The sequence below is a fragment of the Argopecten irradians genome, chromosome 7, assembly GCF_041381155.1.
Source record: "Argopecten irradians isolate NY chromosome 7, Ai_NY, whole genome shotgun sequence".
Taxonomy (NCBI): Eukaryota; Metazoa; Mollusca; class Bivalvia; order Pectinida; family Pectinidae; genus Argopecten; species Argopecten irradians.
Genome location: NC_091140.1, coordinates 11,482,528 through 11,494,977, shown reverse-complemented (window position 1 = coordinate 11,494,977; position 12,450 = coordinate 11,482,528). Strand labels below are relative to the sequence as shown.

Here is a 12,450-nt window from a genome sequence, read left to right as displayed (position 1 = left end):
CATGTTCAAGTTTGTAAGATCCCTAAACAGGCCCTGGACCTTCATGTTCAAGTTTGTAAGATCCCTAAACAGGCCCTGGACCTTCATGTTCAAGTTTGTACCAAAGCTTCATGTTCAAGTTTGTAAGATCCCTAAACAGCCATGGACCTTCATGTTCAAGTTTGTAAGATCCCTAAACAGACCCTGGACCTTCATGTTCCCTAAACAGTTCATGTTCAAGTTTGTAAGATCCCTAAACAGACCCTGGACCTTCATGTTCAAGTTTGTAAGATCCCTAAACAGCCTGGACCTTCATGTTCAAGTTTGTAAGATCCCTAAAACGACTGGACCTTCATGTTCAAGTTTGTAAGATCCCTAAACAGGCCCTGGACCTTCATGTTCAAGTTTGTAAGATCCCTAAACAGACCCTGGACCTTCATGTTCAAGTTTGTAAGATCCCTAAACAGCCCTGGACCTTCATGTTCAAGTTTGTAAGATCCCTAAACAGGCCCTGGACCTTCATGTTCAAGTTTGTAAGATCCCTAAACAGACAATGGACCTTCATGTTCAAGTTTGTAAGATCCCTAAACAGGCCCTGGACCTTCATGTTCAAGTTTGTAAGATCCCTAAACAGGCCCTGGACCATCATGTTCAAGTTTGTAAGATCCCTAAACAGGCCCTGGACCTTCATGTTCAAGTTTGTAAGATCCCTAAACAGACCCTGGACCTTCATGTTCAAGTTTGTAAGATCCCTAAACAGACAATGGACCTTCATGTTCAAGTTTGTAAGATCCCTAAACAGGCCCTGGACCTTCATGTTCAAGTTTGTAAGATCCCTAAACAGACGGACCTTCATGTTCAAAGATCCCTAAACAGCCTGGACCCTCATGTTCAAGTTTGTAAGATCCCTAAACAGACCCTGGACCTTCATGTTCAAGTTTGTAAGATCCCTAAACAGACCCTGGACCTTCATGTTCAAGTTTGTAAGATCCCTAAACAGGCCCTGGACCTTCATGTTCAAGTTTGTAAGATCCCTAAACAGACCCTGGACCTTCATGTTCAAGTTTGTAAGATCCCTAAACAGACCCTGGACCTTCATGTTCAAGTTTGTAAGATCCCTAAAAAGACCATGGACCTTCATGTTCAAGTTTGTAAGATTCCTAAACAGACCCTGGACCTTCATGTTTAAGTTTGTAAGTTTAGGGGGACCTTCATGTTTAAGTTTGTAAGATCCCTAAACAGGCCCTGAACCATCATGTTCAAGTTTGTAAGATCCCTAAACAGGCCCTGAACCATCATGTTCAAGTTTGTAAGATCCCTAAACAGGCCCTGGACCTTCATGTTCAAGTTTGTAAGATCCCTAAACAGACCATGGACCTTCATGTTCAAGTTTGTAAGATCCCTAAACAGGCCCTGGACCTTCATGTTCAAGTTTGTAAGATCCCTAAACAGGCCCTGAACCATCATGTTCAAGTTTGTAAGATCCCTAAACAGGCCCTGAACCATCATGTTCAAGTTTGTAAGATCCCTAAACAGCCTGAACCATCATGTTCAAGTTTGTAAGATCCCTAAACAGGCCCTGAACCATCATGTTCAAGTTTGTAAGATCCCTAAACAGGCCCTGACCACATGTTCAAGTTTGTAAGATCCCTAAACAGGCCCTGAACCATCATGTTCAAGTTTGTAAGATCCCTAAACAGACCCTGGACCTTCATGTTCAAGTTTGTAAGATCCCTAAAAGCCTGACCTCATGTTCAAGTTTGTAAGATCCCTAAACAGGCCCTGAACCATCATGTTCAAGTTTGTAAGATCCCTAAACAGGCCCTGAACCATCATGTTCAAGTTTGTAAGATCCCTAAACAGGCCCTGAACCATCATGTTCAAGTTTGTAAGATCCCTAAACAGGCAGCTTGGATCTTTATGTTCAAGTTTGTAAGATCCCTAAACAGACCCTGGATATTTATGTTCAAGTTTGAGACTAAGAGAGGCAAAGATTAAGACTAAAAGTATCAACAGAAATACCTTGTCATAAAACATGTTTACAATGTATATAGGCACTATATATCATATCAACATGAATTTAGGTCTTAAAGCAACCCCTTTTGTTCCTTTTGTCCCAAACCAAAAATACCAATGCTTGTTGCAGGATTAATAGGACTATAAGCCATTTTAATAAAAGATTTGGTCATAAAAGATGAATTTATCTAGATCATTTAATCAAATAAATAGAAGTACATGTGTATATGAATATTTGTACATATAGAGTGAATGGATAAAGAAGGTAAACACATGTAATATACTTTGTGTGTGGAATTACCCTGTTATGGAGTATTTGTGTTGTCTATTTTGTTGAGAATTTTAAAGAGTATGTAAATCATTGGCATACCATAAAGTTCATTGTTCCTGTTATATTTCCTTGATGCATGCACACATACTGTGTCTAGTTTTGTATCCTGTCTGATATTGACTAAAAAAAAAACAACAAAAAAAGCAAAAAACCATCAGTTTTATTCATCTAATATATTTCAAATTAATGTTAATCAATTCCTTCACCATAATGTTGAATATTAGGTATGACTACAGACTGAATCAACACCTGGTTGTAGACTGTATATCTAGTACATTATATAAATTTCTTGTGTATTAATTTCCTCACCTGTATTGACAATATTTCTTTATTAGAATATCGTTATACCGTAACATGTTTATAAACCAGGTGAGCAATACAGGCCCTCTGGGCCTCTTGTGTTATTAGAATATCATTATACGATAACTGTGTAGATCAGGAGGTAAATAATTAAGGTCTTAGTAAGTAAAATCCTAATCTGGGTAAACACAATACACACTGGCGATACCACGTAGTTAATTGGTATTTAATATATGTGGTTATTAAGGCGTTTAAGTTTGAATCAACAGTATACACTAGTCCCTGTAATGATGTCTGACATGGTTGCTACTTTCCCCCGATTTAGATTAGGAAATGAGTTTAACACACTTAATATAAGTAGTTCATAGATTTAGTTTGTAATCAGGAATGGATTTGTCTTATAAATCCTATTGAGGTTTAAAAAGTTCTATTTAAAATACATTTAGGGATACTAATTATACCAACAAAAAACAAAGGTAAAAATAAAACCATCAACCGTTAAAGCAGCATGCAATTATGAAGAGAAATGGAAAAATGCAACCCCTTATCATCAAAGGTGATATTAACACTACCAGCTATGGAAACATAACATCTAAGACAAAGGAATTCTGACATCTATGTCTGAATCTTATCGAACAATGCAATGATCATTGTTATTTATAGTTATTTGTTGGTGATATGACATGTCCAATCTTGATCTTGATTTTAATGTTGGGTGTAGACCCTCTGTATCACTGTCTCCTGTTTTAACACAAAACCCTTGTGATCTGCCGAGACCCGTCCAAGCCACCGTAAGGTACACGCATATTATTTATTGTTTGTTTGTCCCGTTACGCTTCCCGTAACTCAACAGTTCAAACTAAAATTTAAATTCATTCAGTGGTGTGTAAGTCAAGCATGAATTAGTGAACATTTTTACAAGGCTGCTAGAGTTTTTAACAATTGGTATAGTGACCTAGAGTTACTTAAGTTCCATCCTAACCTATAATGCCTGTATCTACCTGGAGTATTTACTGACTTAAAGGGTATCAAAATCTGTTACAAATCTTTCAAGTATTGACAACGATGAACTAATAAGAAACTGATATACCTTCGTACAGGTACCTCAAATCTATAAATACACATGAGGTGTTATATATTATCATTATTCATAGATCTAATGTTGTATTGGCATGTTCCGTTACATTTTTTACACTCTACTGTGAGCTTATAATATATACTTAAAAATTAAAAATCTCTATTTATCATTATTATTTTATAGATTGTAAGTTTTAGATCTTTCATCCTTATACCTGGTGAGGTTTGGATCTAAATGTTTTGCCACTGTTTAATGTTTATTTTAACCCATTTACTACAAGCTTAGATAATAAGTAGCAAAAGTTGCTCCTTAGTGTATTAGGTAATGCAACCTCCATAATATGAAACTCGTATACATATAATAGGAATGAGCTCCAGGAGTTCGGTGCTACTATAGTCAAACCATGTTACCTTGAAGTCAACATATGGAATTTATGTCATGATAACTTGTATATTTGTGGGTGTGAATTTTTTGGAAGTCCTGACCTAGAAGTTCAAGTCATAGTATCAACAGCATGGAAGCATGATTTAAAGGCTTGTAATCTGTTGGTTTGTGTTTTGTTTAATCCTCCCTGAGGTATGTACCAGTATATGAAGTGTGGGTAGGATTATTGGCCTTTAGTTCTACAGTAGTGAGCTCATGTTTAATAACCGGTGTACAACATTTACACCTTAACGCCTCAATAACCACACCAGTGCTGACCAACTGGCATATTGTTCCATTGCTAATTAACTTAAAACATTATTAATAGCAGATATAGAACTGAAGGATCGTCAATTGATGAGTAGACAGTTGAGGTATTGAAATCTTTGAGATGTATATATAAAGAGTTTGGTATACTGTAATCTTTGAGATGTATATATAAAGAGTTTGGTATGCTGTAATCTTTGAGATGTATATATAAAGAGTTTGGTATACTGTAATCTTTGAGATGTATATATAAAGAGTTTGGTATACTGTAATCTTTGAGATGTATATATAAAGAGTTTGGTATACTGTAATCTTTGAGATGTATATATAAAGAGTTTGGTATACTGTAATCTTTGAGATGTATATATAAAGAGTTTGGTTACTGTAATCTTTGAGATGTATATATAAAGAGTTTGGTATACTGTAATCTTTGAGATGTATATATAAAGAGTTTGGTATACTGTAATCTTTGAGATGTATATATAAAGAGTTTGGTATACTGTAATCTTTGAGATGTATATATAAAGAGTTTGGTATACTGTAATCTTTGAGATGTATATATAAAGAGTTTGGTATACTGTAATCTTTGAGATGTATATATAAAGAGTTTGGTATACTGTAATCTTTGAGATGTATATATAAAGAGTTTGGTATACTGTAATCTTTGAGATGTATATATAAAGAGTTTGGTATACTGTAATCTTTGAGATGTATATATAAAGAGTTTGGTATACTGTAATCTTTGAGATGTATATATAAAGAGTTTGGTATACTGTAATCTTTGAGATGTATATATAAAGAGTTTGGTATACTGTAGTCTTTGATAATTGGTATAGATAATTGGTAGTATTTGTGATGGGGAAGGAATGGGAGTCAATAAGTACAGCACAGATTATAACAACTGTGTAATGATAGCAGTGAAATTATGTTGAATTTAATATTGTAAATAAAGTTTATTGAAAAAAAATTAAATACGGTTTATTGATCAAGCTTTTGATTTCATTATTAATCACTGATATTTATGAGTACCTAGAGAAATTATAGATAATTGAAGTGAATCTGATAAAGCAGACACAAGAATTTGATCCCCTGTGGTTAAAGTAACTGTAATTTAAAGCCTTTCACTGCGTTGGTCATATTGGCTAAATCTAAGTCAATAACCGATAGCTTAAAACATGAGTATAATGTCAGCTGGAAAAAGTGTCAAGCGGTAGATTTATATCGGAAATGATAGTGACAGATCTGTTATACCAACCATAAAATCCTACAGAGTGAGAATCAAGAAACACACAACTACAATTGGTACACAAATGTGAAAAACCTGCAAAGTCTCAACATTTTAAATGCAACTGTTGCATGATAAATGAAATGAATTTATTTATTTTGATAAAAGATTCAGCATTTTTTGATTAGCAAAAAGGATTTTCTGGCTACACATGTTAATTCTGACATTAAGAGCAAATGGACAGGTTTTATTTGATTATACATATTTACTTAATTATCAAGTTGTGGATTACTCATCATCATTTACTGTCTTGAGAATTCCAAGCCACCTTCACCAGTAGCGGACAGACTCTACTTTTATCAAAACTGTGAAGTAACCTAGTGTTATACAATCACAAGCAATAAAACCTGTACATCTGTATTGGGAAACAACTTGTGTTGTCAACAAAGTACAATCTGACATGGATACTAGCTGTTTTTACTGTTTCACTTAGCAGGTTTATTAATGACTCCAGTAAGTGATGGGAGGGAGGTGGGTGTATTTATGAGTCTGGCTCACTTTACTTCATATATTGACTTTGTTTGAGGTTAATTTAAGTGGTTTGAAGAGAACATTGAAGTCTGTATTGTTAGGAGGGGTGATTTGAGGTTTTTGTGAGGATTTTATGGACCAATATTATAGATGTTGTTATAGTGACCATCAAGTCTCTACCTGTAGTCACACAGTCCAGATCAATGAACACTCATGTTTGTTGGCTCAGCCATTTAAAACACACTGTTAAATCCGACCGCAGATTCTGGCTACAATTTGTCCACAAACTAATATTCTGATAAAACAGGATGAAGTAGCTGAGGTGCTGAACATAGCTGATATATCTGTAAACATATTATTTAATTGTGTAGTAGCTATATAGGTCAAAGTTCACCTGTGGTAGAGACTCAAAGCCTCAAGCTGTATCTAGCTATAAAATCTGGTCAAAAATCACTTAATCACCTAATCTGAGATATTTTGTAGGAGGAAGTCAAAGGTTATAAAAAACGTACAGATCACAGGTCACCAATAGAAATAATGTTTATGAAACAACCATGTTTAGAAATAAAATAGAGCCTAGTGGTTTAGAAATAGGTCAGAGTTCAGCATAGTGAGTCAAGTCAGATATCAGCGATGAAAAAGGACAGAGGTCAGAGATTAGTTTGAAACCAGGGCAGAGGTCAGTGAACAGGTCAGAGTTCAAATAGCCTGGTCTAAGGTCACTATTGGCATAAATTTGATTAAGATGTCATGAGTATATAAAGTCAACTGTTGTTCAGGTCAAAGGTTAGCTGTGGGGTCCAGTTACTTGGTGGTAAAAATATAAATATATGTAGAAAGTAAAAAATGTCAAAGGTCAGAATGAAATAGTCAAGTAGCTGTATACATACATATGTAGATTTAAAGCAGTGTGTGTTTACCTGAAGTCTAGCTATAGAAGTGTTGTTAGCCTTCACAAGACTTCTGAGACACTTATACAGAAAGGGCTTTTAACAGACTTCTATCCATGTGTGGTGAATGTGAAACTTATTTACAGATTTTAGAGTTTAAATGCTATACCATGTTTGGCTTTAATTCTCAAGTCTATGTAAAGATCTAATAGTTCATTGAAATTTATATATTTGTAACACTAGCTAAACTATCAAACAGAAAAATACATTTGTATACAAAAAAACTACATATATTTCACATTGTAAAGAAAGTTTATTAAGTAAACAAATGTTTAGTTTATGAATTCTGCTTTCCCAGTATTTCATTTAAAGTCACAAATGTTAAATATGATGTTTGATTAGAGTTGAGTTATACCTAAGTACACAATTTATATATATAAGTGTGTGATGTTGTACTATTCTTTGTCTTTAAAGATGGTCCACCGCCGACAAAGCATAAATGATAATCATCAGTTGAACAATAATTGGTGTTTAATCCTGTATATAATAGTCTAATTAACACAAAAAATAATATAAAATGATTTATTTCGCCTTTGGTGCATGCGCAATCAGTACTTCCTTCCATATAGGATATAGTGACACAGATTTTTTTCGGGATGCAATTGGTGTAAAGTAAGTAACTTTTGTATCTGAAGAAAAATTCTTAATCGTCTGCTCCTGTTTTTGATAGTGAAAAAATACCATTTGTCAGCGGTGGAGCATCTTTAAGGGGAGACAGGTCTGTTATAAGTTTGGTTAATCTTGTATCTGTTACTGTATTACATTTATCTATCCTTTTCTAAACATATTGATATGTGTGTGATTGTTGTACGACACTATATATGTTGAAGGAAGATAAATTTTGACTCTCTTGGATAAACATTTATCTCTTATTCTCACAGAAAATGAAGATGTCAAGAGAACAACCCTACGAGAGCTCAAGATGCTCCGCACCCTCAAACAAGAGAATATTGTGGAGTTACGGGAAGCTTTCAGAAGGAAAGGCAAACTCTACCTTGTGTTCGAATACGTGGAGAGGGTGAGACATATTACATATATACTGTAGGATGTAATTCTGATGTAATAATTTGTGGATGATGAAAATTACCAGGTACATTAACACTACCACATCACTGGTCCTTTATCAACTCATAATTTGATTAGGTAATAAGGCAAACCATTAAACTAAAGTAAGATGACATCTGTTGTATTACTACATTCTAGATATGTAATCTTTTCAATAATCTTGTCTTCTCGGTAACCGAAAAACCTCATGATTATATTAACCCAGGGGCTATCATGTTTATACAAACAAATCTCCTTGACCTACTCTTTAGGTCACAAGGGTATATTAAATGTCTTAAGGTCTTTTTCATAATTTCTTTTCAATTAAGAAGCCTAGATTTTATGTTGCTTGAGAAATATGTAGGCAACATAAGTCACATAACAGTGCCACTAATTGTCAGCATCACATACTTCCTGACCTACAATGCCTTCCTATGATAAAATCAAAGGTCAAGGTCACCTGTTACTCAAAATGAAAAATTAAAGTTTTGTACTACAGCTCATGTTGCAGACGACAAATTGCCATATGTTCCAATTTCACAAGATCTCATTTAGTGTTGTGCTTTGTGTTGTAGAATATGTTGGAATTGCTAGAGGAGATGCCGAATGGTGTTCCGCTGGAGAAAGTACGGAGTTACACCTACCAGCTGTGTAAGGCCATACAATGGTGTCATAGCCAGGACATCATACATAGAGGTGAGTCAAGGTCATACAAACCAGAATATCATACATAGAGGTAAGTCAAGGTCATACAAACCAGGACATCATACATAGAGGTGAGTCAAGGTCATACAAACCAGGATGTCATACATAGAGGTGAGTCAAGGTCATACAAACCAGGACATCATACATATAGGTGAGTCAAGGTCATACATGGAGGTGAGTCAAGGTCATACATGGAGGTGAGTCAAGGTCATACAAACCAAAAAATCATACATAGAAGTGAGTCAAGGTCATAAATGGAGGTGAGTCAAGGTCATACAAAGCAGGAAATCATACATGGAGGTTAGTCAAGGTCATACAAACCAGGACATCATACATAGAGGTGAGTCAAGGTCATACAAACCAGAAAATCATACATAGAGGTGAGTCAAGGTCATACAAACTAGGACATCATACATAGAGGTGAGTCAAGGTCATACAAACCAGAAAATCATACATAGAGGTGAGTCAAGGTCATACAAACTAGGACATCATGCATAGAGGTGAGTCAAGGTCATACAAACCAGAAAATCATACATAGAGGTGAGGCAAGGTCATTCAAACCAGGGCATCATACATAGAGGTGAGTCAAGGTCATCCAAACCAGGGCATCATACATAGAGGTGAGTCAAGGTCATCCAAACCAGGGCATCATACATAGAGGTGAGGCAAGGTCATACAAACCAGGACATCATACATAGAGGTGAGTCAAGGTCATAAGTACTAAATCTATGGTGTAGAAACAATGACTTGTTGTCAGCCATACATATGGTAGTTTGGCTGCCTAATATCCACACATCACCTTCTTTAGGGTGAAAGGCCTCTAAAGAAATCTGATCGGTATCTGATCACCATTGTAAACCGTTCAGGTTGTCTTGATATGGCGCCACTGGAGCTCTCTGATGTAGGAGGTATAAATTATAGATATGGCATGGAAAATAAGACATAAAGAAGGTCATTATTTATTCATACCATGGATTCTGTATTGATCTGTAAAAGATGATACACAGACTTCAGCCCCACAGATTTATCAGCTCACAGTTAGAGGTAACAACTCCTGATTGTAGTATTTATGATATGTCTGAAGCAATCTCAATCCATATTTTAAACTGTTTCAATAATGGTTACCATGGAAACATAAAGGAGGCTTTTGATTAGTAAGAATTTAGATTTTATCCTATCAAGTTGGTAAATAGAGTTTTGAAGGATGGCAAAAAACAATACTGTTATATGTAAGTTATAGTTTTCAAAACATCAAATGTCTGGTTGATTATTGTTACCATGGTAACTAGGTCACTATAGACAGATTAACAAACAGAACATATTTCAATAATGGTTTAAAGATGGAAACATAATGAATGCTTTTGATTAATAAAATTTAGATGTTGTGCAATTCAGCTGAAAATTGTTTATAGGGGTTTTGATGGATGACAAAAACAAAGACTATAGAATTCTAAACATAAAGGGCCATTTAGTTGTCATGGTTACCGAATGAAACAAATAGAAATTTGTGTGTGCATCAAAGGCGAACATGTTTGGTTTTAGGGGAATATAATGATCCTATCTTCAATATGTTATGTGGTTGTCATGGTCTTAAGTGATATGTGGTTGCCATAGTCTTACGTGATATGTGGTTGCCATGGTCTTATGTGATATCTGGTTGCCATGGTCGTACGTGATATGTGGTTGCCATGGTCTTACGTGATATGTGATTGCCATGGTCTTACGTGATAGATAACGGGACACATTAACCATTGGTTTACTGTTCTAGTTATATGTACTAAATTCTGATCATTTTATCTCTCCTCAGACATCAAGCCAGAGAACCTACTGATCAGTAAACAAGATACACTCAAGTTATGTGACTTTGGTAAGTATCAATTAGGACGTATAAATTCTTTCAGAAAGTTTAGGTGAGAGTCAATTCTTGTATGCAGAATTCTGCGATCTAGATTCCAACGACAATAAGTATTTATTTATGAAGATTTTTGAAATAATAATCTTTATCATAGGAAGAACTGAATGAGTTGTAAAGAATGATTGTCATTGATGTTTGTATAAGGTGACATTTTTCTGTAGGTTTTGCCCGGAGTATAACTGGAGGTTTAGTGGGAGTGTATACAGACTATGTAGCCACGAGGTGGTACAGATCACCTGAACTCCTTCTCGGGTAAGTCTCTAGTCTGATGTTGTTAAGGGATATAGGGTCAAGGCTACAAAACCAAAGTTCAAGGCTACAAAACCAAAGGTCAAAGCTACAGATGTACATGTCAATGTCATGAGATCATCTTTTAGGTTTACAAGTTGATTATAAATTGACTCCTCTATCAAGGAATAAAGATAGTGAATCTATCTACACATTTTCAAAATATTGTGTATCATGATACTTGAGCAATCCAGCCATCTAGATACAGATGTACATAGTACAAAAAGTATTTTAAAGTAGAATGTCCCCAGGACTTTGTCATGTACAATGGACACTATGTTTTAGAATATAATTATAACAGTTAAATATTTATGGTTTTCAGATCAGCTTACGGTAAATCTGTGGACATCTGGTCAATCGGCTGTATAATGGGAGAACTCTGTGACGGTCAGCCTCTGTTTCCAGGCGAGAGTGAGATTGACCAACTCTATGTTATACAGAAGGTCATGGGTCAACTGCCCTCTGAGCAGATGAACATGTTTTTCCACAATCCTCGCTTCTCAGGTCTAAAGGTAAGTCAATCTATAACTCTCAGTCGGTAAGGTAATCCTCTAAATCATGTTTAAATCAGAACCATGCATCTCTGGTCTAAAGGTAAGACAATCTATAACTCTCAGTCGGTAAGGTAATCCTCTAAATCATGTTTAAATCAGAACCATGCATCTCTGGTCTAAAGGTAAGACAATCTATAACTCTCAGTCGGTAAGGTAATCCTCTAAATTATGTTTAAATCAGAACCACACATCTCAGGTATAAAGGTAAGACAATCTATAACTCTCAGTCGGTTAGGTAATCCTCTAAATTATGTTTAAATCAGAACCATGCATCTCTGGTATAAAGGTAAGACAATCTATAACTCTCAGTCGGTAAGGTAATCATCTAAATTATGTTTAAATCAGAACCACACATCTCAGGTATAAAGGTAAGACAATCTATAACTCTCAGTCGGTAAGGTAATCATCTAAATTATGTTTAAATTAGAACCACACATCTCAGGTATAAAGGTAAGACAATCTATAACTCTCAGTCGGTAAGGTAATCCTCTAAATTATGTTTAAATTAGAACCACACATCTCAGGTATAAAGGTAAGACAATCTATAACTCTCAGTCGGTAAGGTAATCATCTAAATTATGTTTAAATTAGAACCACACATCTCAGGTATAAAGGTAAGACAATCTATAACTCTCAGTCGGTAAGGTAATCATCTAAATTATGTTTAAATTAGAACCACACATCTCAGGTATAAAGGTAAGTCAATCTATAACTCTCAGTCGGTTAGGTAATCCTCTAAATTATGTTTAAATCAGAACCACGCATCTCAGGTATAAAGGTAAGACAATCTATAACTCTCAGTCGGTTAGGTAATCATCTAAATTATGTTTAAATCAGAACCACG

The 12,450-nt window shown here is 35.1% G+C and overlaps 1 protein-coding gene across 6 annotated transcripts in view; it reads left to right on the top strand.

Moving 5' to 3' along the window:
• LOC138327558 (cyclin-dependent kinase-like 5) overlaps positions 1-12,450 on the top strand; it is a 73,877-nt gene that overhangs the window by 31,359 nt on the left and 30,068 nt on the right. For all 6 annotated transcript variants that reach the window (XM_069273736.1, XM_069273739.1, XM_069273738.1 and 3 more), the window contains 5 exons: positions 7,982-8,118; positions 8,720-8,840; positions 10,657-10,716; positions 10,926-11,016; positions 11,375-11,564. In XM_069273736.1, coding sequence (XP_069129837.1) covers positions 7,982-8,118; positions 8,720-8,840; positions 10,657-10,716; positions 10,926-11,016; positions 11,375-11,564 — 599 coding nt within the window. The remainder of the gene's footprint in view (positions 1-7,981; positions 8,119-8,719; positions 8,841-10,656; positions 10,717-10,925; positions 11,017-11,374; positions 11,565-12,450) is intronic.